Genomic DNA, 24109 nt, shown 5'->3' on the forward strand with positions numbered 1-24109 from the left:
AATAAGATCCACATTTAACAAGGGTGGTTGGTCTGGGGTGGTCTGGCGTTTCACTGTTGCTGTGCATGTAAACCCCCTTTGGCAGAAACAGGGCAACTGAAAAACTCACCACCTCTGGTACCAAGTGCCCGGTTACCACCTCTTCCGGGGAGTTCAGCCCTCCAGAAAACAACGTGGATCAAGCATTACGTGAATGGTCGCTTTCCGGAGCATTTATTTTTAACGCGACTCTTCTACCGTGTCACCTCGGGGTGGGTGCCGCGCGGGGGACGCGCGGAAGCCTCGAGAAGACCACCGCGGTGTTTCTGGGAGGCAGCGTTTGCAGAGTGGGGTCGGGTCTAGCGCGTTGCCAGGCAGCAGCGGCGTTGCCCGCGGCAGTCGCGCGTACGAGTCGCCTGCGCAGTGACGCAGCCGGCGCGCGGTGACGCGACGCGCGGCGCGGTGCACGCTGGGATATTTAAGTCTTCTCCGCGGCGCGGAGCCGCGATGTCTCCGGCGGTTGCGGCGGCTGGCGGAGGCGAGCGGCGGCGGCCCATAGCGAGCGTCAGGGACGGGGGGCCGAGGCGGGGGCTGCGGCGGCCCGGCCGGGGCGGCGCTCCTCGGCCTGTCGCTGTTCGGCCTCGTGCTGTACCTGGTGCCGGCGGCGGCGGCGCTGGCCTGGCTGGCCGTGGGGGTCACCGCGGCCTGGTGGGGGCTGAGCCGCGAGCCCCGCGGTTCGCGCGCCTTCTCGCTCGTTCGGAACGCGCGGCGTCAGCGAACCCTGCACGCCTCGCCTCCAACCAAGTCGGCGGTGAACGGAAATCTCCTAGAGCCGCGGACCCTGCTCGAAGGACCCGACCCCGCAGAACTGCTCCTCATGGGCAGTTACCTGGGCAAGCCCGGCCCCCCGCAGCCTGCCCCCGCCCCAGAGGCCACGGACCTGCCGGAGAGGCCGGGCCGCCGCCGCACTCCCGTCCGCGCCGCGCCGCCTGCGCTCTCGGCCCATCGTGTGCACCACATTCACCCCTCTCCCCCTAGTCCTCTTCTCCGACCCTCTAGGAGGCCTTCCCACCGGTAAGATCCGCACATCTCCCCCACACCCTCCTCTCTGTCGACCGGCTTTGAATGGAGAGCTTGACTTTTAAATCCGATTTTCTTTTTCATTGAGTCAGAAGTGGATTCTGTGTCGCTTTGTTCTCTTGAAACACCTTGGTGGGTGTCAACCGTCCCCTGCTCTCCTTGAGCCTTTGGAATGAGATGTGATGCCAGAGCTATTCCTTTCTTTACAGTCTTTAAAACTGAATTTTAATACAGCATTTAAAAATATTTGATAAGCTTATATCCCTACTTGTGAAAATATCTTGATGTTTCTAGAGTAGTTTTATAGTATGTTTTGTTATATTTTTCTTTCGGACCAATAAGAGCAATTAGGTGGGTTGGCTTAGCTCAAAGAGGTGTTCCCAGGAGACCCCTCTTTTGATAAAACTTGATTGATAAAGATCAAATTAAAGAGCCATTTCCATTTAGTCCCAATAACTGAGCATTACAAGAGAATACAAAAGTTTGCTGAAAATGGTAGATTATCAATAAGTATATTTAGTCGAAAGATGAACTGAGGTGTCAAAAATGGTTGACTTTGGATGTTTATTGCTTATGACTCAGCATAAAAGATTGAAAAGATTTAAGAATTCTTGAAAAGTTCTTCCTTGCATGTCGTAACATGCATTTTTCTTCCATTGCAGTTTTACTTGTGTGGTCAGGGTTTTCAATTTCCCTCTCAAAACTGTTGAAGTCCATTGTAGGGACAGCTGCTAAGCAGCTGCCACTTTCCATCCTTAGACGGAATGGGGGAACGTTGCCATAAAAATGCTTTGTTTTTTGTGTCTCAGAAATCAGTTCAAGTGGCTCCTGGGTGGCTCAGTCAGTTGAGCGTGCACTCTTGGTTTCGGCTCAGGTTGTGATCTCAGGGTTGTGAAAGGAAGGCCCGCATGAGGCTCTGCGCAGTCAGGCATAGTCTGCTTGAGATTTTCTCTCCCTCTTCTGCCCCTACGCCACGTGTGCTTGCTATCTCTGTAAATAAATTAATTAATTTAAAAAACCTTTTTTTTTAAAGCAGTTTAAGCTCTCTGGAAGATAATTGAACCCACATGATTCTTTAGTATAATTTACGATTCTGCCATTCCTCCAGGCTTCTTTGGTTCTATAACATGTCTCCCGTACTCCTTAGGGATTGTGGGACTTTATCAAACCGGTTTATGATAACACCTCGAAGACGATATCCTATCCAGCAGGCCCAATATTCCCTTCTGGGCGTACTTCCTACAGTGTGCTGGAATGGTTATCACAAGAAGACTGTGCTGTCTGCTCGTAATTCCAAAATGGTGTGCAGCCCAGTGACAGTGAGGATTGCTCCTCCAGACAGTAAATGGACTCGTTCGCCAATGTGAGTATTACTGCTGGCAGAATCAACTCCTGTTTATTTCCATGTATTCTTCCACAGCTGTTCCTCTGACAAAACGACTATAAAGCAAAAAAGGGAAGAAGGTGCTTATTTGAATGAGAAATCCCTAACTCTAGTCCTTGAACAGTGTTTTGTTGTGTTTTGTTTTGGCTTTAGACTGTAGCTTTAATTTTAAGGGAAGTTTCTTACAGTGTATACTTTTGCTTATTAGTTAGCTTCTGATATCCAGTGTCTGAAATCTGTGCTATATGGCATGGCCATTAAAATATCTTAATGCCAGAGTCTTGTTTTTCATTACAGACCAGAGCAGACAATCAACTCAACACTGTCCTCACCGTCAAGTAATGCCCCAGACCCGTGTGCAAAGGAGACCGTACTGAGCGCTCTCAAAGAGAAGAAGAAAAGGACAGTGGAGGAGGAAGACCAAATATTTTCTGATAGCCAGGAAAATAAAAGAAGGTAATAGGCCCCCGCAGGGTACTAAACAGGCCTCCCACACACACTCCTGCGATTCCCTACCAAAAAGAATCAGAGGCCAGCCCCCCAGTTTGTGAGCCTCAGTAGGTGCCCGTCTTTGGATTCCATGGAAGAGTTTGGTAACAAGGGCTTTAATTCTGTTAGTTTCTTGAGGTGCAGGTTAAATTTTACAACTAATCTTTTCCATAAATAATAAAGACAGCTATTAGCCATGTTAGCCTCATACTTTTGATACAGAGGTGCTTAATTTTATTTTTTTAGAGAGAATGCTAATTCCCTTCACCAACTTGTGTTGTTCAATTATTTGGGTAACCACCATTCGAATGTCGTATTTGTGCTGAAGGAAATGCTTGGTGAGGAAAAGTGAAGACTGGAATATGGTAGATTTATCAGTAATGAGAGTAGAACCAATTTCATTATTTGGTTTCTGATATATTAATGAAAATGGAGTAAGCAGTCTGTCTCCCAAATGCAGAAGGAGCAGAGGTTGAAGTCACTAGGTATGATGCATAACTGCTTATGGCTTACCAAGAATCAGTTAAGGATTTCGCTCTTTTAATTTGACAGATTGAGCACCTAGTGTGTGCCTGGGCCTATTCCAGGTACTGTGGATAGAGCAATGAGTAAGTTAGAGTCCCCCTGGGACTTGGATAATAAAATAAGGAATTATAGATTGTAAGTGTATAGAAGTAAAAAAGAAAGAAAAGGAACGCAACAGTGTGATATAACAGACTTGACGAGAATGGGGGTTTCTTTGTATACGCTGGTCAGGGAAGCACTCTGAGGAGACAGTGGACCCCACACTTGTTAAATATAACCATTACCTAGACCAGATTGTTCATATCCTACAAAGTTGGCCATCTTTGGTACTACCAATGCCAAGTTAGGTAGGGAGATACAAATAAATGGAAGTGTTTTTATGTGACATAGGAACATCTAATGATGAGTATAGATGATTTATAAGTGAGCAGTTTGAACTGATGTCATCTGGCTAAGCAGGGGTGGGAAGAGTGCGGGATGTGGAGGTGGGTGAGGGAATTATTCTTATGGTCCAAATAAGTCTCATATTTTCCAGGGTTATAATTTTTCTTGACCCCAGTGAGCCTATACCTGAGGATTCTGTACTAACTTCCTCACACTTGGAGTGAGCAGTGATTATGGGCACCATGCTTGGGCCCTTATATGTAATATGTGAAGTTTTTCCCTAACAGACTTGCCATATTAACCTCGAGCACTGTGGGATGTGTGGGCTAGTCCCTAAAATGTTTTCATTTTTTGTTTTTCATTTGTGGATGGTAGGGTATTAAATTTGTGATTGCAATACTTGGGAGAGACATTAGCAAATAATACATCTGAATAAGTTCTAAAGGTCTTGAAGCATTTTTATCCTCATTATTATGAGGATAGTCTTAGAATAAATCTACCTTTCAGAATCTTCAGGATTTGAAGCAGCCTTTTTCTTTCTTTCTTTCTTTTTTTTTTTTTTAAAGATTTTATTTATTTGACAGAGAGGCAGCCAGTGAGAAAAAGAACACAAGCAGGGGGAGCAGGAGAGGAAGAAGCAGGCTCCCAGCAGAGGAGCCTGATGTGGGACTCGATTCCAGGACTCTGGGATCACGCCCTGGGCCGAAGGCAGACACTTAACAACTGAGCCACCCAGGCGCCCCTGAAGCAGCCTTTTTCTTGTCCAGCCATTTCTATGTGCCATAGAAATAGTATAAGGTTCCAGGAATATGAGAGGATGCTCTAGGAAAAAAAAAAAGGTCATTTAATTGAGGGTTTTTTGATTTGTCACAGGCGCCATGATAGCAGCGGGAGTGGACATTCAGCGTTTGAGCCCCTGGTGGCCAATGGAGTCCCTGCTTCTTTTGTGCCTAAGTAAGTGAGAATCCATCTGAATGAGGCAGACTGGAGAAGAGCACTGTCAGAGCTGTTGTCCTGTAGATTTTCCTCCTTGTTTTTGCATTGCTTTATTAGTCCAGGTTCAAATCTGTGACATCAAAGAGGAACATTTTGAGTAACGTCCCACAATAGCTATCTCCTAATTTCTTTTAATATTTTTTCATTAACATGGATAAAATATGGCAAGGGTTGAGAGAGCTTGTAAATATATTTAATAACTACGTATATAAACAGATTTGTGTGATGGTTAAAGTGCATCAGTATGAAATTTAAGATAAATGTGAAGTTTGTACTTATGAGTTTAAATACAGTTAGGGATTGGTTGAAAGGTAAATGTCTTGGAAATCTGTGTGAAAAGACTTGAAGTGACTTACATGCTCATGGAGTCAGGAGTGTGGTAAGGCTGCTAAAAGAGCTGACGTGCTCCTAGCCTGTGCTGATAGCAGAACAAAGACTAGAATGGAGCAGGTGAGGGGGGAGTCCTGTTGTCCTCAGTTCTGCTCACACTGTCCGAGCAGTGTTGTGCTTGGTTCAGTAGCCTGCCCTGTAAGAGACGATAAATAAAATCTGACATTCATTCCACATGAAGCAGTTGTAAGATGTTACAGGGTGGTGGCGGTGCATGAGTGGGTTTTGAAAGTATAAAGTATTAACCCAAGGGAGGAAAATCTCAAGGGGAATAAGGAAATGAGGGAGGGAAGGATAATGGTCTCCAAAAACCTAAAGGGCTGTCGCATGAAGAAAAGTCTAACAGTTGTTCGTTTTGGCTCCAAATAGATCCGTAGGTGAGATAGATGGAAGTTAGAGGAAATACGTTTTCATCCAGTGTAAGAATAAACTAGTCCGTGGTTGACATTCATCACTCTAGGAGAAAGTGAGTTGTCAACATTGTAACAAAGGTTGGATGACTGTTCCGCAGGAAAGATGTTTCGGTTGGAAGCTTAGAAAAATTGGTTGGTTCCTCTTAACTCTGGTTTTTTTAGTAGGTTTATTGAGGTTTAATTGACATTATAATAAACTGTGCCTTTTAAAAGTGTACAGTTTGAGAAGTTCTGACATGTATACACCTGTTAAACTATTGCCATGGCAAAGGTAATAAACATAACCGTCTTCTTCAAAAGTTGCCCCATGCCCCTTAGCAACACCTCCTTCCAGTTCTGTCCCCAACCCCAGGCATCCACTGATCTGCTTTTTGTCACTGTAGATTAGCGTGCAGGTTTTTTCTAGAATATTCTGTAAGTGGAGTCATACATTTAATTTTTTAAATATTTGGCTTTCCCTTCCTGACTTTGTCAGATATTTAGCTGAAGTGGTAACAATGCATTAAGAGCTTTATCTTTTTTTATTAAGTTTATTTAGGAAATATTTTGTGACCGTGGATGAACCCTTAAAAGAATGTTGCTGTAAATAGCACAGCTCACTGTCTTTCTCTCTTTTGTTAGGCCTGGCTCTCTGAAGAGAGGTCTCAATTCCCAGAGCTCTGATGACCACTCGAATAAGAGATCTCGCACCTCTTCCATGAGCTCTTTGACAAGCACGTACACAGGTGGCATCCCTAGCTCCAGCCGTAATGCCATTACGAGTTCTTACAGTTCGACTCGAGGTTTCTCTCAGGTACGTGGCACGGAGAAAGGCGTTCTGAGCATTATTTGATGAACCAGTGTTTACTAACCACATTCCATCTGTCAGATACTGAGATAACTGAGCTAACAGAAGATGCAAACCCTTGAATGATAACTTAAACTCAGGGAACAGAATAGGAAGCCCAGAAGGTAAACCAGGGCATATGGGGACAGCTACTACGAAACAGCCAGTATTGGAGATAAATGGACAAGGGATGAATTATCCAATAAGTGATATTAATTTGATTGAAAAGGTAGATTCAGTCCAGATTGCACTGGGTCATAAAAGAGATTTCATCCTGTTGTCATTGAGAATTGAGTGAAAGTTTTTAAAATATTGTAATTTTTTTTTAAATTCTTTTTTAGAAAAAATTGCAATCCTTTCTTAGAAAGAGGATGCAGTGTGGCCTAGGGAACAGAGCAAGCTTTGCTACCAAACAGACTTGGATTCAGGGTTTGGCTCTGACACTTAGTAGCTATACGGCCTCGGGCAGGTAAATCTCTTCAACTTTCCTTTTCTTATCTCCCAAGGATTATTGTAAAGATAGAAGGTAGTGCTTGAAAAATATCCATTACAATGCATGTCAGTAAGTGGGTACCCTATATACAGTAGCAAGAAAAAAATAAAGCGGACACGGAGGAAGAGCTTTGGGGGGAGAAAACTTTTGAGATAAGGTAATCCGGAGGGCTTTTACAAGAACATAAATGAAAGATGAAGGCCTAAGCCTGAACAGTTTGTAGGAATAATCACCACAACAGGCAGATTGAGGATAATTCTCAAGAACCGTAGGATTTTCAGAATGATAAATGAGTACTGGCTTCAGTAAAGTCACCAGCCTCATTAGCCCCTAGCAAGAGAGTGAGCCTGTCCTTTGAAGCCAGGCACTGACTTCGTAGTTGCAAAGGTCCTAGATGGCGTCTTCCAGTGTATGCTCTCTCTATTGAAATTCCGTTGTCTGGCGTAGCCCCCTTCATGAATGATCTTAGCTTCTGCATCAGCACTTGCTGCTTCCCCTTGTATGGCGACGGCTTCTTCCCGGAAAGCTACTGAGTCAGCCTCTGCTAGCTCCAGACTGGTCTCCTCACCTCTCAGCCTTCGTGGACTTGAAGAGTTAGGCCTTGCTCTGTTTTAGGCTTTGGCTTAAGGCGATGCTGTAGCTGGTTTGGTCTTCTACCCAGATCACTCAGACTTCTCCATATCAACAATAAGGCCTTTTCACTTTCTTCTTCACGTGTTCATTAGCGTAGGATTTTTCATTTCCTTAAGAACTTTTCCTTTGTGTTCACAACTTGGCTGTTGGGTGAAGAGGCCTAGCTTGCAGCGTGTCTAGGCGTTTGACCTGCCTTCATTATTACTAAGCTTCATCATTTGTAGCTTTTGATTTAAAGTGTGAGACGTGCAACTCTTCCTTTCACTCGAACACTTAAGAGGCCTCTGTAAGGTCGTTAGCTTGTGTAATAGCGATACTGTTGTATCTCACCGAATAGGGAGGCCGGAAGAGGGAGAAATGGGACAACTGCCGGTGGATGGGACAGAACACACACGTATCATTTAGGTTGGCTGCCTTACAAGGGCGTGGTTTGTGGCTCCTCAAAACAATTGAAGTAGAGGGGCGCCTGGGTGGCACAGCGGTTGAGCGTCTGCCTTCGGCTCAGAGCGTGATCCCGGCGTTCTGGGATCGAGCCCCACATCAGGCTCCTCTGCTATGAGCCTGCTTCTTCCTCTCCCACTCCCCCTGCTTGTGTTCCCTCTCTCGCTGGCTGTCTGTATCTCTGTCAAATAAATAAATCTTGAAAAAAATAAAAACAAAAACAATTGAAGTACTAACATCAAAGATAAGGGAATAATAATATAAAGTTGGAAATAATAGCAACATTTATCAAAACGTGAGTCAGAAACACGAAGTGAGCAAGTGCTGTTAGGAGAATGACACCAACAGACTTGCTTGAAGCAGATTGACCACAAACCTTCAATTTGTTACAAAAACAATATTTGCGAAATGCAATAAAACGAAGCATGCCTGTACTCATGTGTTCTTAAAATCTTTGTTTTATGTCAAATTTCAAACGTACACAAAAGGAAAGGGAGTCTAATCTATAGCTTTACTTGTTAGTTACCAACATTTTGTCTGTCTGGTTACATCAGTCCACCGCACCCTGTTTTTGCCCTGGTGTTTTACAGTCAATTACAGACTTGTCGTTTCACCTACAGGGACTTCAGTGTATTTTAAAACTTTTTGTAAACATTAATAACCACGGTTTTATGTTTTAAGATTTTATTTCTTTTAGAGAAAGTGCAAGGGGAAGGGGCAGAGGGGGAGAGAGATGATCTTGAGTAGACCTTGCGCTGAGAGCACAGAGCCCGACGTGGGGCTCGATCCCGGCACCCTGAGATTGCGACCTGAGCTGAAATCAAGAGTCAGATGCTTAACAAGCTGAACCACCCAGGCACCCCCCTCATTTTTATGTATTCTTAAAAAGTGTTGCTTCATAATTACTTATTTAACTGGTCCCAGTATACACAATTTCAAAAATAATGATATCAGTGCATTGTAAACAGTAAGATTTCAAATCAGCTTAAGAATTATTTATGAGGGGCGCCTGGGTGGCACAGAGGTTAAGTGTCTGCCTTCGGCTCAGAGCGTGATCCCGGCGTTCTGGGATCGAGCCCCACATCAGGCTCCTCTGCTGGGAGCCTGCTTCTTCCTCTCCCACTCCCCCTGCTTGTGTTCCCTCTCTCACTGGCTGTCTCTCTCTCTCTCAAATAAATAAAATCTTTAAAAAAAAATTATTCTTGATAAAGTCAAATATGTGTTTTAGAGTAACATGGATTCAGTGTTCTCGGTTGGGTACACCATCAACTTGATACACAGTAAGGTTTATCTGTTCCGTTTATTTTAATGCTTTGGGGTTTTCTTTTCTTTCTTTTTTTTTTTAATGCAGTTTGTTTTTAATTATGTAGAATAAAATAAATTGTTCCAAAGAACAGGGGCGCCTGGCTGCTTCAGTCAGTGGGTTATGTGGCTCTTGATCTCAGAGTTGCGAGTTCCAGCCCTACATTGGGTGTAGAGATTACTTAAAAACAAAATCCGTTTAAAAAAAATTTTTTGTTCTGGGGCACCTGGGTGGCTCAGTTGGTTAGGTGTCTGACTCTTTTTTTTTTTTTTTGAAGATTTATTTATTTATTTGACAGAGATAGAGACAGCCAGTGAGAGAGGGAACACAAGCAGGGGGAGTGGGAGAGGAAGAAGCAGGCTCACAGCGGAGGAGCCTGATGTGGGGCTCGATCCCATAACGCCGGGATCACGCCCTGAGCCGAAGGCAGATGCTTGACCTCTGTGCCACCCAGGTGCCCCAGGTGTCTGACTCTTGATTTCAGCTTGGGTCTTGATCTGAGGGTCATGAGTTCAAGCCCCGGCTTTGGGCTCCACGCTGGGCATGGAGCTTGTTTTTTAAAAATTAAAAATAAATAAATAATGTAAGTAAACATAAGTGTAAATAAATATAAATAAAATAAAAATTGTTCTGGAGAACATATGAGAAAACAAAATACACTCAGAGAAGTCCACACTTTCCACCTCTTTTCTACTTCACATTGTTCTCTTCCTATTTTTATTACTTTTTGGCCATCCTTCCCCTGTCTTTTATTCTTAAAACTATGTGCAAATCCATGTCTGTGTGTAAACCCCACCTTCTAACGTGAGGCAGTCATATGTACAAGTTTGCGCCTTGCTTCGTCGTTCCTTCTACGGTAATGCAGTTACTCTTGTCTTCTGTTGATAAACATTGGGCTGTTCCAGTTTTCTGCTGTGACAGATGGTACTGCATGTAATGCTTTAATTCATAATGTCATTTCGCTCTTTGGCCATTCCACTTCTTGGATAGGTTGCCTAGAACACAGCTTTCTCAGGCCAACAGTTAAATGCATGTACAGTTTCGCTACATATTGTTAAATCCCTCTCCTTAGGGGATGTACTATTAATAAGCATTCCCATCAGCATCGAATGAGTGACGACTTCTGCACAGTCACACCAGATTAGTTGTCATAGCTTTGGGTTTTTACCATTTGGGTGAGGAACAGTATTTGTGTGTGTCTCTCTTTTTTTAAGGTTTTTATTTATTTAGAGAGCACGTGCATGTGAGGGGTGAGGGGGCAGAGGGGGAGAGAGAGAATCTCAAGCAGACTCCACGCCAGGCACAGAGGCTGACGCAGGGCTGGATCCCACGACCTGAGCTTGAAATCAAGAGTTGGATGCTTGGGGCGCCTGGGTGGCACAGCGGTTAAGCGTCTGCCTTCGGCTCAGGGCGTGATCCCATCGTTATGGGATCAAGCCCCACATCAGGCTCCTCCTCTATGAGCCTGCTTCTTCCTCTCCCACTCCCCCTGCTTGTGTTCCCTCTCTCGCTGGCTGTCTCTATCTCTGTCAAATAAATAAATAAAATCTTTTAAAAAGAAAGTTGGATGCTTAATCCATTGAGCCACCCAGGTGCCCCATATTTGTGTCTCTTAAGAGTGAGTTTGGGCCAGTTTTCATAATATTAGAGAAACATGTTCCAAATGATTGTAAAATAAAAATCTTTAAAGTATTTGCAAAAACAGGCTACTCACGCATTGCTGGTGGGAGTGTCCATTCATACAGTTCTCTGGCGAGCAGTGTAGCAATAATTATCAGTATTATAGATGCATGTGCCCTTGGATCCAGCAGGTTTGCTTTTAGGAATTAATTCTATACATATACTCAAAAGCATATACAAGGATGTCGATTGTAGCATTTCAGTAGCAGAAGTTTGGAAACAATGTAAACGTACCTTCCCAGGGAGCTGGTTGAATAACAGTATTTTCGTAAGTTGCAATACTGTGTAACAGAAGGAATAAGGTAGCTTAATAGGCACTGACGTGTGTTCAGGAATACTGCACAAAAGCAAGGTGCAGAACTGTGTGTATAGTGTCCTCTGTTGTTTGTGCTGCTGGTTGCTTTAATTTTTTTAACATGCCCAGAATAATTTTGTTAGATTTTATTAGAAACCGGGAATAACTGTTGAGTTTGGAGGAAAACTTTTTACTGTGTGCTTTGCTTGTTGGTATGTAGGACATGTGCTGCAAGTGGTACCTTCCTGCTTTCACAAAGGTTTTAAGTGTAGATAGCTGTTAAGTGCAGTAAGATTCCCTGTCCTGGCTGCCGTGGGTACCTGTGGTTAACGTTTGTACTGGGTGTGCGAACACAGGTAATACACAGAATTTTTGGTCTGTGTTACACAAATGGGATCGTCGCATATGTGCCATTTTCTCTCTTTTTTTAAAATCATATATTGCATAGCATTCTATGTCAAATCTGTATTTAATTTTTTTTTTAATTAGAGTATAATGTAGGAAAACAAATACCTTAAGAGTATGCCATGTAACCACCACCCAGGTCAAGTAATAAATCATTTTCAGCGCCCCAAAGCCCCTCTCATACCTAGTCCTTCCTTCTTGAATATTAGCACCATATAGTTTTCACTATTTTTAAACTTTATATAAATGGAGACCAGGATATGCTTTCTTTTGTGTTTGGCTTCTTTCACTTACTGTTTTTCTTGTGGGGTGCATCCAGATTGTTACACGTAGCAGCAGGTCTTTCATTTTGTTTATATGAATATACTGTAATTATGTTTTTCCTCCTGCTGTTGGACGTTTGGGTTTCCAGTGTAGAGCTATTATGCATAATGTTGCTGTGGACATTCTTGTATTAAGTCTTTTGGTGCACCTAGTAAAGTGTGTGTAATGCCCAGTTGTAGTAGATGTTGAACCATTTTTTAAAGTTATGGTTACGTTTCAGTTGATACTCTAACCAGTGGAGTGTGAGATTTTGTTCCTGTGGTTACACATCCTCACTAATACTTGTTGTTGCCAGTCTCTTTAATTACCCATTCCGGTGGGTATGAAGTATTTCATTGTGGTTGTAATTGTAATTGCTGATAGCTAATGAAATAGAGGTATGCACTGTTCATCAGCCATTCGTACTTCCTTTTTTATGAAGTGCCTATTCAGGTTTCTTTTCATTACTGATTTATAGAAATTCTTTATATATTCTAGATACAAGGTCTCTGTAAATTGTGTTGCAACAAATCACTATCCTACTCTCTGTCTCACTTCATTTTCTTCACTTTACACTAACGGTTAAGGTATTATGTGCACTATTTAGGAACTCTTTGTCTACCTAAAGTCATGATGATGATATGCTACCTTCTAGAAGCTTTATTCTTTTTCTTTTCACAGTTGGATCTATAATCCACCTGAAGTTGATTTTTGTATATGTTGTGAAGTAGCAATCAAAATTAGTGTTTTTCCATATAAATATCCACTTTACTTAGCAACATTTATTGAAAGGTCAGATCATCCCTTTCCTGTTGCTCTGTGGCATTGCCTTAGTTATAATTTAAGTGTATATATGTGGATCCATTTCTAGATTCTGTTCTGTTTCATTGTCTGTTGTTCTGCCCTGTACCTATGGTTTTTTTCTACACTGTGCCACACAGTCTTTTAGTTTTGATGTGTAGTAGAGTAAGTCATCCAACTTTCTTATTGCTCTCATTCCTCTTCAGAATTGTCTTGGATCTTGACCCTTTGCATTTCTCTGTGAGTTTAGAATCAGCTCATCGATTTCCACTAAAAGAAAGAATGGACACTTGTTGAGATACTAAGATTGCCTTTAATCTACCAATTATTTTGGAGAGAAATTACATTTTACAATGTTGAACCTTCCAATCCATGAACATGGTATATCTTTCACTTAACTTACATCAGCTTTAACTGGGTGGTGGTTTTACATATTAAATTTATTCCTAGATATATTTTTTGATGCTATTATAAATGTATACTAATATCTATTTCTGATATATGCAAGTACAACTGATTATCATATTCAGAAAATTAGCTAAATTCCATAATATTCATCTGTATATACATTCTTAGGATTTTTGTGTGTACATCGTGTTGTCTATAATGACAGCTTTTTTTCTCTCTTTCCTATCTTATGTTGCTTGTTTATGCCTTATTGTATTTGTTTAAGACCTACAGTACAATGTTGAATAGAAGTGATAGCAAACATCCTGGTTTTTCTTGATCTCAAAGGGAGTGCTTTCCACTGTTACATATGCTGTTTGACATAGGGTTGTTGTGGGTGGTTTTTGTTTTTTAAGATTTATTTATTTGTTTTAGAGTGTGTGGGTGGGGGTAGAGAGAGGAAGAGAGAGTCTCAAGCAGACTCCGAGCGGAGTGTGGGGCTAAATCCTGCAACCCTGAGATCATGACCTGAGCTGAAACCAAGAGTCACCCACTTGACTGTACCACCCAGGCTCCCTGATATAGTTTTTTGGTAGATACTCTTTATTTGGTAGATACTCTTTATTATTGGATTAGGGAAGTTCCTTTTTCAAGGTTGTATCATCAAATAACCAGTTTTAGGAGTCACTCTTCTACATGTTTTTCTACTTCTTTAATTTCTGCCCTTCTAGATATTATTTCCTTCTTTTTAAAAATGTCTTTTTTCTTTTTTTAGTAGGCTCCATGCCCAGCATGGAGCCGTGGGGCTTGAACTCATGACCCTGAGAATGAGACCCAAGCTCAGAGCAAGAGTTGGATGCTTAACCAGCTGAGCCACCTAGGCGCCCCCCCCTTTTCTTTTTTTCATGTTTGACTTGCTGGGATTTCTTTCTGACATTTTTTTTTAAAGATTTTATTAAGTTTGAAGATTTTTTTTTAATTTTAAATATTTATTTATTTGAGACAGAGTGCACAAGCAGGGGGAGCTGCAGAAGGAGAGGGAGAAGCAGACTCCCCGCTGAGCAGGGAGCCCAGTGCAGGGCTCGATCCCAGGACCCTGAGACAGTGAGCTGAGCCGAAGGCAATTGCTTAACCAACTGAGCCACCCCTATTTATTTATTTATTTATTTATTTATTTATTTGTCAGCACAAGCAGAGGGAGCAGCAGGCAGAGGGCGAAGTAGGCTCCTCTCTGAGCAAGGAGCCTGATGCAGGACTCGATCCCAGGAGGCTGGGATCATGACCTGAGCAAAGGTAGACACTTAACCGACTGAGCAACCCAGGCATCCCTCTTTCTGACTCTTTAATCCAGATTCTTAGATTCTTCCATCACTGGGTTTTTTCCAGCCTTTTCCCTTTATATACATATATATATGTCAAAGGTTATACATTTCCTGTAAACCTTAGCTGCATCCCACAGTCTTGAAATAGAAGTATTTTTCGTTTTCATTCAGTTCAAATACTTTTCTAATTTCCATTTGGAGTTCAAATACATTGCTTAATTTCAAAACAGTTGATTGTCTAGTTATCTGTTACGGGTTTTTAGCTAAGTTCCACTAGCTCACAAGATGTGCTCCTATCAATCCTTAAAATAGGGTAATTATCATGTAACAGTAAATGCCATAGATGCTACAAAAGTCATAAATGTCATGATAGCACATTTTTTAAAAATAAAGTTGAAGTGAAACTGAAAATTTAGTGAAAGCAGGACTAAGTTTACTGGCTTATCTTTGCTGCGATAGGGTTTTGGGGGGGAAGGGTTGAAAAAGTTTCTTATCATTTCTGTAGACAATATAAAGTAAACTTCTAAGCATCATGGCTCCAAACCATGACTGAATTCTACTTTTTAATATCTGCAAAAAGTACGTTCACTCCTTGTACATTGATTACTTTAGCTTTTACTTGTTCAGATTATTTTCCCCCCATAGTTAGTACTGGCAGTTGACTTTCCTTCAGGGGCCTTCGTTCACAAAGAAATGTTTTTGGGGGTTTTTTGGGTTTTTTCTTAAGATCTTATTTTTAACGTCTACACCCAACACAGGGCTTGAACTCACAGCCCCAAGAGTCGCACACACTGCTCCCTGAGCCAGCCAGGCGCCCCATAGAGAAACATTTAAGTCACTGACAAGGAGACTTGCTAGGCAGTGATGAACAGAACACGGAGTTACATTGTCCTGTAGGCTCAGTCGTGTCACTGCTATTTGCCTTTCAGCTTTGGAAGAGAAGCGGGCCCAGCTCGTCACCGTTCTCTAGTCCTCCCTCGTCCCGCTCCCAGACACCGGAGAGGCCGGCAAAGAAGATAAGGTAATGAGTCCTGACTCGCGCTGCAGATTCATGAGAGGGCAGGAAAGGAAGGACACATACTTGGCTGTGAGGCTTCCTGCAGCTGTGATTTGGAGAATCAAAGAAATTGCCATCTTGAAGGCCAGTGAAAGTACCTGCCTGAACTGCTGTCATCTCTCCCAGTCTCCGTGCTGACCCTAGAGGCTCTGGCCCTCTTCCTCAGCCTGCAGCTCGAGCAGCTGGGGTGTGCAGGGCTGCCACAGAGAGTACAGACAGCAGGGGCAGGAGATTTAATGTTCTAGACTCCAGCTGACCCTCTAGGCACCAAAAGTGGACTAGAATGCTGCCCTTGGGGTCAGATGTGTGGCTCCAGCTCTCAGGGACTGGCAGGTTGTAAGTAGGGTTTTGAAGGTGGTTATGTGTCCTGCTTGCTGTAAGACAGGTTTCTCTGTGGTCTCCATGAACTGCCTCCTTCGTCTTGTAGGAATTTTCTTTTGATTTCTTAAATTTTTTGTCCTGGTGTACTGTGATCTTAAATCATGATGGTCTAGACTTTGGTCACTTGGTAGTTAGGAGGGTGTAAGAAGTTACCCAGTACTCTGTTGGGAGGAGTTTCTTTCTTTCTTTCTTCTCCCTTCCCCTTTCCCCTTCCCTTTCCCCTCCTCTTTCCCCTCCCCTTCCCCTTCCTTTCCTCTTCCTTTACTTCCCTTCCCCTTCCCCTTCTCCTTTCCTTTCCTGCTTTCTTTTTTAAGATTTTATTTATTAGAGCAAGCACAAGCGGGGGGGGACAGGGGGTGGAGAGGGAAAAACAGACTCCCCAGGAGCCCGATGCGAGACTCCATCCCAGGACCCCAGGATCATGATCTGAGCCAAAGGCAGACTCTTAACCAACTGAGCCACCCAGGCGCCCAAGTCAGGAGGTGTTTCTAAGCACGCTTGTGCCTCTTCTGCCTGCAGAGAAGATGAACTTTCTCATCGCTCCAGTTCTTCAACTCCCTTGGCAACAGACAAGGAGGCCCAGGGAGAAAAGGGTAGGTTGATAAGCGCGTGAAAGTGGCTTGTGGTGGGAGTGTTTCTGGAGGGTGTGCAGACCACCGCCTGTCCGAAAGCGCGTGCCGGGCATCGCCGCCTGTAGGGCCTGGTAGGTAGAGCGAGGTGCCTGTCTGCACGGAGGTTGCAGTCTGTGGTGCGGGCAGGTCTACACCGCAGCCCGGCGTGGCTGGGCAGGCAGTCGGCTGAGGTGGCGGAGCCGTCCGGGTAGCGCCCGTCCCGTGGTCGGCGCTTGTCTGCCTGCGTTTGAGGCACTTCCCTCTGTGCCCTCCTGTCTGAAAGAATCTTGCGAACACTACCCAAGACCCCAACCATGGAAGAGACCACCTTTCAGAAGTACCCAGTGAAGATTCAGTGTGGAAACCCCGCTGGGTAGACAAACCTAGCTATTTCCGGAAGAGAAGAGGAAGAAGACAAGTCATGTTTATTTCCTTAGCTGCAGATGCAACCACATGGAAGGCGCAGAACTCGTGGAGCTCCCCACCCACCCCCGGCAGCTCCGGGCAGCGGAGGCGCAAGATTCAGCTGCTGCCCTCGCGGCGAGGGGCCCGGCTTACCCTGGTAGGGCTCTGTGCATCCCCCCCCCCCCCCCCCCGCCCCGGCACCATGCCCCCGAGTTCTAGGGAAGCTAAATACAGGTTTCTTCCAGCTCCTCTGACTGGCAGGCCTCTCCCCCTTCTGTCTGGCAGCCCCCCCCTCCCCAGCTTGGCTACTCCGTCACTGCCGAAGACCTCGACCTGGAAAAGAGAGCTTCGCTGCAGTGGTTTAACAAGGCCTTGGCGGACGGGACCGGTAAGGAAGACCGACCAGCTCCATGCTCTGGAAAGGGGTTTCCTGGGGCTTTATTTGCATCCTTCTCATCAGAGAAATCCATTTGGGTGCTCGGTGGAATCGGGAACCCTGAGCCCTGGCACTGGGGAGGCATTTCCAGATAAGCGGATTCCGAGACCCCCAGTGTCCCGTGCCCTGTGGGGTAACCCGGGAGAGAATTGCCAAACACCGACTTTCTTCCTGCCTTAGATACTGCCTCGAACTCCGTCACTGAGAAGCCACCTACCACTCAGCCTTCTCTGCCCTTTACCCTGCCTGCCACTGGGACCGCCGCCTCCCCAGCCCCCCTCCCAGCCCCAGGCGGCAACCCGCTGCTGGAGAGCCTGAGGAAGATGCAGAGCTCGGCCGGCTCGCCGGCTGCCCCAGGTGAGTATGAGAGCTGCTCTGAGCGAGCGCAGGACACGTGGCTACGCTTCACTCCAGGTAAAAGCAGCGCTCCTGCCCGTGCCTGGAAATCGGGAGTTTGAGCCTGCTGTGGCTCACTGAACCTGAGCTGGCGCGCGCTCCAGAGCTTCAGAAGTCTCTAATCCAGAAGCTTCCATGAAGGGATTTGATGCTTAAAACTGGGGTCAGCAGGCCCATTTAGTAGTCACGTGGCTCGTGATTGGAAACTCGCTTCCTGAGCTGCTCTGAGCCTTGCTGTCATCCTGTCTGATGTGCGGGTAACACGTAGCTTGTGAGGTGGGAGGCGTCTCTGAAACGTAAATGGATCGTGTGGTTAGAGGCTTTTTAGACTGCAGGCACGAGAGGACGTCAGTCCTTTTTCCTCGAGGCTTCCAGGGGTCCTTTGTGGCACCGCATGTGCCCGCACTCCCCTCGCTGCCCTTGGCCATGTAGTGGGCTGTGTCGGGCGTCGGGCGTCAGCCTCTCCCAGGGCGGGGGCAGGCACCCTTCCACTCAGGTCATGTGCTCCGCACTCCGCGCATGGTAGGCAAACACAGTAGATCTTCCCTGGGTGAGGAAGGTGCAGCGAGGTAATTAACTGGACTTGAGTCTGGGTGATTGGATTTTCCTTAGTTTCCACACATTTATCCCCCACCTTCCGTTATGTTCTGTGAAGGGCAGAAATAGCGAACACTGCCTTGATTTTAGGGAGCGGATATTTGAAGGGTTTGTGGTATGGATGGCGTCACATTCATTGACTGACGCGGGAGCCCGAGCCCTGCGCCAGGCACGGGGGTTACAGAAGCATTGAAAGCCGTCACGGTGGAGGGATTCGGAATTCACTTTCTCTCTTCTTCCCAGAATCCACTGGCGTGGCAACCACTGTGGCCCCTTCGCCTCTGAAGACACCCAGCCTTCTGGCCCCTCTTGGCTCTTCACAGTCAGGGCCCCTTCCAGGCACCTCCTCGGACTCCAAATCCACAGCCACTTTCTTGGGGCTGACCCCTGCTGCATCCCCAATACCAGCCACTGACACCACCAAGTCCCCTCCGGCTCCTCAGGCTGAGACATCTGCCAAGTCCCCAGCCCCGGCTGCCCCGTCCCCCACCCCCAAGCAGAGTCTTCTGTTGGGAATGCTGAGCACCCCACCCGCTGACCCACCTGCGTCTGCAGCCCCCGCTGTGTCCTCAGCATCCCCCATGTTCAAGCCCATCTTTGTGGCCCCGCCAAAAAGCGAGAACGAGGGCTCCTTGCCATCTAGCCCCTCCAAGGTCACCACCTCGACAGCTTCCAGCTCTGCCCTCCCTGCGCCCGCCAGCAGCCCCCAGCCCACGTTTAAGCCTGTCTTTGGCAGCATGGGGCCCCCTACGTCTGCGCCCTTGTCCGGCCCCTTCTCCTTCAGTCAGACCGCTGCTGCAGCCACTGCCACGAGCGCGCCTCTCTTCGCCGGCCAGGCCAGTGCCGCCTCAGCTGCGGCCCCCATGACTCCCGTGGCTCCAGCGAGCACGGCCAGCACGGCCGCAGACTCGGCTTCGAAGCCCGCGTTCAGCTTTGGCGTGAGCAGCGTGACCAGCACCAGCACCACTGCTACCCCGCCTTTCCTCTTCGGGGCCCCCCCTGCCTCCGGAGCCGGCTTTACCCCAGCCATGGGCTCCGTATTCCAGTTCGGCAAGCCGCCTGCCGTGCCCGCCTCGACCACCGTCACCACGTTTGGCCAGTCTGTCTCCGGCGCCGCGCAGACGGCCGCCAGCAGCAGCAGCAGCGGGGGCACCGGCTTCAGCGGCTTCGGCGGCGGCCTCACCACGCCTGCACCCGCCACCAGCAGCCTGCCAGCACCGACCTTCACCACCACCGCCACGCCGGCCTTCCACATTCCCTTCGGCTCCAGCGCCAAGCCCGCACTCCCCTCCTACCCGGGAGCCAACCCCCAGCCCGCCTTCGGGGCCGCCGACGGGCAGCAGCAGGGCACCGCCAAGCCGGCCCTCACCCCGAGCTTCGGCAGCTCTTTCACCTTCGGGAACTCACAGGCCCCGGCCCCAGCCCCGGCCGCCACCCCGGCGCCCGGCCCGGCCCAGCCCGCCTTCGGCAGCGCCGCACAGTCAGGTTTCGGCGGCTTGAAGACCGCTGCCTCTGCCTTCAGCACCCCTGCCAGCACCCAGCCCACCTTCGGCAGCGGCACGCCCATGTTCTCCTTTGGGGCGGCCACCACCTCCAGCTTCGGAGCCACGACCCAGACCACCAGCAGCGGGACTGGGAGCTCCATGTTCAGCGGCACGACGCTGTCACCCTTCACGTTTGGGGGATCCACCGGCCCGGCTGGCAGTGGAGGCTTTGGGATCAATGTGGCCGCCCCCGGCACCTCCGGAACGTTCAGCTTTGGCACCGGACAAAGTGGGACCACTGGCGGCGCGACCCCCTTTGGAGGCGGCTTGAGTCAGAGCACGTTGGGCGTGCCCGGTCAGAGCACACCCTTTGCCTTCAATGTGGCCAGCACCCCCGAGAGCAAACCTGTGTTTGGAGGTAAGATCGGGAACGGCTTCGGTCTGCCGCATGTGCAGGCGCGGTCCCCTCGCTTACAGAGCTTCCCGGCCTGGCCCTGACGAGGCTGACGTCAGTACTTAAATACAGGCTCCAGGGAGCAGAAGGCGTCCGGGGAGAAGGCAGTGCGCCACAAGTAGCTGTGGAGGAGCTCTTCGGGTAGTTAAGGAGGGCGGGCCTTTCAGGGGAAATTTAAGCCAAGTCTGCATCTGGGGCACAGGGGTTGGGAGTGTGGGTGGGTGTGCGAGAGCACTTTTCAGGCACAGGGGAGCTGGTGCAAAAGCCCAGGGGCAGGAGCAAGCTCTAATTGTTCATGAACAGAGAAGAGCAAGGTGTGGCTCAAAGCTAGATCTAAAAATAGAAATCATCCAAAATGCTGTGGAGAGTCAGAGTTGAAGGTCATTCAGGGCGAGGGTTTAAATTTGGATTTTAAGTGGAAAAGGAGAATTTCAGGAGAAAAATGAAGTGATCTTCTCTGTCATGCGGAAGGTGACTCACAAGGAGTTCTGATCCTTTTTCTTTTTTTTAAAGATTTTATTTTTATTTATTTATTCAACAGAGATAGAGACAGCCAGCGAGAGAGGGAACACAAGCAGAGGGAGTGGGAGAGGAAGAAGCAGGCTCACAGTGGAGAAGCCTGATGTGGGGCTCAATCCCATAACACCGGGATCACGCCCTGAGCCGAAGGCAGAAGCTTAACCGCTGTGCCACCCAGGCGCCCCATGGAGTTCTGATCCTGATAGCTTGTGTTCTTAAATGTGAGAGAAGATCGTGGGGAGTGGATTGGGGAGGTGTGTGTACAGACGAGGGCCTCTCGAAGTAGTCATTTGGAGAGTGGGAAAAGGAACGTAATGAGAACTGGTAGAATTGCCAGGGAGTTCTGAGTGCCAGAGCGCTGGGGTCATGAATTTGAGGCCAGCATGCACTGCTAGGCTTTCGCTCGGCAGTGCTCACACAAGAGCATGAGGAGGGCAGGGGCAACCCCCCCCACCCCGGTGGCAGCTCCAGCAGCTTCCCACAGGGGGGCACGGGGACAGGAGGGCTCTGTGACCTGGGGGCCCTCTGGGAGCTGGGACGGCCCTGGCGGTGGTGAGGGATGACCGGAGGGGGCAGGTGGAGGCAGACAGCAAGATGGCAAGGTCAGGACCGAGAGTGAGGCGGCCAGCCGTCCATGAGGGCTGTAGGGAGGCAGGGGCGAGACTGGACAGCGGGACTCTGGTGGCGAGGGCAGAGGCGGCGTGCTGGTGTGGCCGTGGGAAGGCCAGAGGACCCATTGGGTGGGTTTGGTGGAAGGCTCAGCTTTCTGGAGGGAGGGACAGGTAAACGAGGAGAGGAGGCAGAAGTTGTGTCAGAGGGAAGTAACCTGGTCAAGCTGAGAGGTGGGGGTCTGCCGAGTGTCCCCCCTGTCTGGTGCTTTGGTGGCCACGGGAATGGCAAAAAGACTGCAACTCAGGCCCGAAGGCAGCGGTGCGGGGCTTTGGCTCGGCCGGCCGCAGCAGGTGGGGAGAGCGGCAGTTCCCGCCCCTGGGGTGAGCCCGCACGGGGGTCCAAGGCGGAAGTGCCCTGTGGGGACACCACCCCCTTCAGTAGCCAGCTCGGATGCCCTCTAGGCACTGGCCAAGTTGCTAGTTTTCTGTGGTCTCTTCGTTCTAGGCACCTCTACACCCACCTTCGGTCAGAACACCCCTACCCCTGGGGTGGGCGCATCGGGCAGTGGTCTCTCCTTTGGGGCATCCTCAACACCCACCCAAGGCTTTGCTGGAGTCAGACCTTTCGGTAAGCAGCAAGTCATCTCGTCACCAGCGTGACCAGCCTATTTCTCCGGGGGGGGGGGNNNGGGGGGGGGGGGGGGGGGGGGGCGGAGGCGGCTTGGCAGGTTCCTGGCTCTGCGGCCCCCTGGGAAAGATCAGGCTCATAAGCAGGAGGAAGATGTAGCCTGGCTGGAAGGCCAGCACAGCCCAGGTATGGAGTTGGGGGGAATGTTCCAGACCACTGGAAAGCCAAGTAAAAGTGCCTTCTGCTCACTCGCAGATGATCTGGGATTCTGCATTTTTACTAGTCCTTCCCCCCCTACCCCCAGCAACTGTAACGGTTTGGGGAGGCCCAGTTTAGTACCAGGCCTTCTGCTGGCCTAACCATCCAGAGATTGGGGTGCCCGGGGAAGTGGCCCAGGCAGCAGCTGCCCTGATGAGACCTCGTTGACTTTTTCCAGGATCGGCGGCCCCTTCCTTTTCCATTGGTGCAGGATCCAAGACCCCGGGGGCTCGGCAGCGACTGCAGGCCCGCAGGCAGCACACCCGCAAGAAATAGCCTTTGGCCTTTGTCCCCATCCTGTCCCCCCCACTCCTTGCCCAAATCTGGACCTCAGCACCTGCTAGAAAGAGCCTCTGACCCTTTTAGTTCCCTAGAACATCCCCCCCCCACCTCTGGCTTCTGCCAGTGGGGAGGCAGCAGCAGCCCTGGTGGCCGGTCCTGCTGCTCCTCGAGGAAGACGCCTCCGGCCTCCCGGGGCGGCAGGGCGGCAGCCTGCTCCCTTTCCTTGAACAGCTCCGTGGTGAGGCTCCAGAGAATGAGAGAACATCTGTACATATCGTCCACCTCCTTTCCTGACTCTTGTCTGGTGTATGAGGGTAGTGAGGCGGCCTCCCTTCCCGCCCCCCCACCCCCACCTAGGGCCAGCTTGGCAGGGGGTTGGGTGGCAGGCACAGCCCTTGCCCGCATCGCCGCTGGGCAGCGGGGGACGGGAGTCGGGGAGCTGGGTCAGCCCCCCAGCTTTACCTTGCTTGGCTTGCCTCTAACAAGTGCTTCTCCCTGGGTCCCGTTAGGGGACCCTGCTTCCCCATTTCTTGCTGCTTTGTCCCTCATCGGTTCCTTGCAGGATCTGCTTTTTAAATGACCCTGAATTTAGCTTTGCCTTGGAGACCCCAGCGGGTGCCGCTCCTGCTGGTCCACTTCTTCCTGCCAAGTCCGAGTCAATGTTTTGTCCCCCACCCTCTGCCAGTTTGGCCCCTAAAAGCTTGGTGGCTCAAGACTGTTAGCCTGGCAGCTGCAGGGGAGATACCTCACTCCGGGGGGTAAGCGCCGGGAGCAGGAGGACGTCCCCCGCCGTTCCGCCGCCTCCTCGCCCGCCTTCCCCGCCGGCCTCCGTGGGGCTCGCCCGCCTCTCCTCCCCGGGGTTGTATGTTTGTTTAAAGCCTTGTCCTGTGTTACTGTCTGATGCTCATGTCTATTGCTCTTTGAATCGAGTTTGGAGGAAGAATTGAATTGTATGAGTGGCGGCATGTTGGTAGTGCCGGACTTAACTGTTTCAAGTTTCTGGGGCCTCGCTAATTGAATGTGGAAAGTAGCACCACTTCATGGCTACACGTGCTGACTCCTGGATTTTCAAATGGTGTTTTGACTTTAAGGGCTGGCAGCCCAAGAGGATGGGGCCGAGGGGAAGCAAAGACCTCTTCCCTCCGCTGCTTCCCTTCCACCGACCTGACCCCGCCGTGGGCTAGATCCACCCCGGGATGGGGTAGAAAACCAAAATTAACAAACCACACACTTCAGAATTCTTCAGGTTTCCCCCCCCCCCCCCCCCCCCCCCCTTCCCCTCTTCTTCCTCTGTCCCCAGATCACATACCCCGGGCCCAAGAGCCTTGCTGCCATGCCCANCCCCCCCCCCCAACAGAGCCTCTCCCCTTCCCCTCTTCTTCCTCTGTCCCCAGATCACATACCCCGGGCCCAAGAGCCTTGCTGCCATGCCCATCCTCTTTGGGAGAAGTATGAATGCGT

General features: G+C 48.7%; 1 protein-coding gene across 1 annotated transcript; it reads left to right on the forward strand.

The window, feature by feature from the left end:
- Window positions 1-540: 540 nt before the first annotated feature.
- Window positions 541-23929, forward strand: LOC100469013 (nuclear envelope pore membrane protein POM 121C). The gene is made up of 13 exons (XM_034669986.1): window positions 541-1053; window positions 2207-2422; window positions 2741-2899; window positions 4715-4795; window positions 6262-6433; window positions 15459-15550; window positions 16487-16560; window positions 17016-17140; window positions 17269-17371; window positions 17600-17776; window positions 18656-20314; window positions 21986-22108; window positions 22545-23929. The coding sequence occupies exons 1-13, from the start codon at window positions 857-859 to the stop codon at window positions 22640-22642; spliced, it is 3276 nt and encodes a 1091-aa protein (XP_034525877.1). The 5' UTR covers window positions 541-856; the 3' UTR covers window positions 22643-23929.
- The last annotated feature ends 180 nt before the right edge of the window (window positions 23930-24109 follow it).

Source organism: Ailuropoda melanoleuca, chromosome 10 (assembly GCF_002007445.2).
Source record: "Ailuropoda melanoleuca isolate Jingjing chromosome 10, ASM200744v2, whole genome shotgun sequence".
Taxonomy (NCBI): domain Eukaryota; kingdom Metazoa; phylum Chordata; class Mammalia; order Carnivora; family Ursidae; genus Ailuropoda; species Ailuropoda melanoleuca.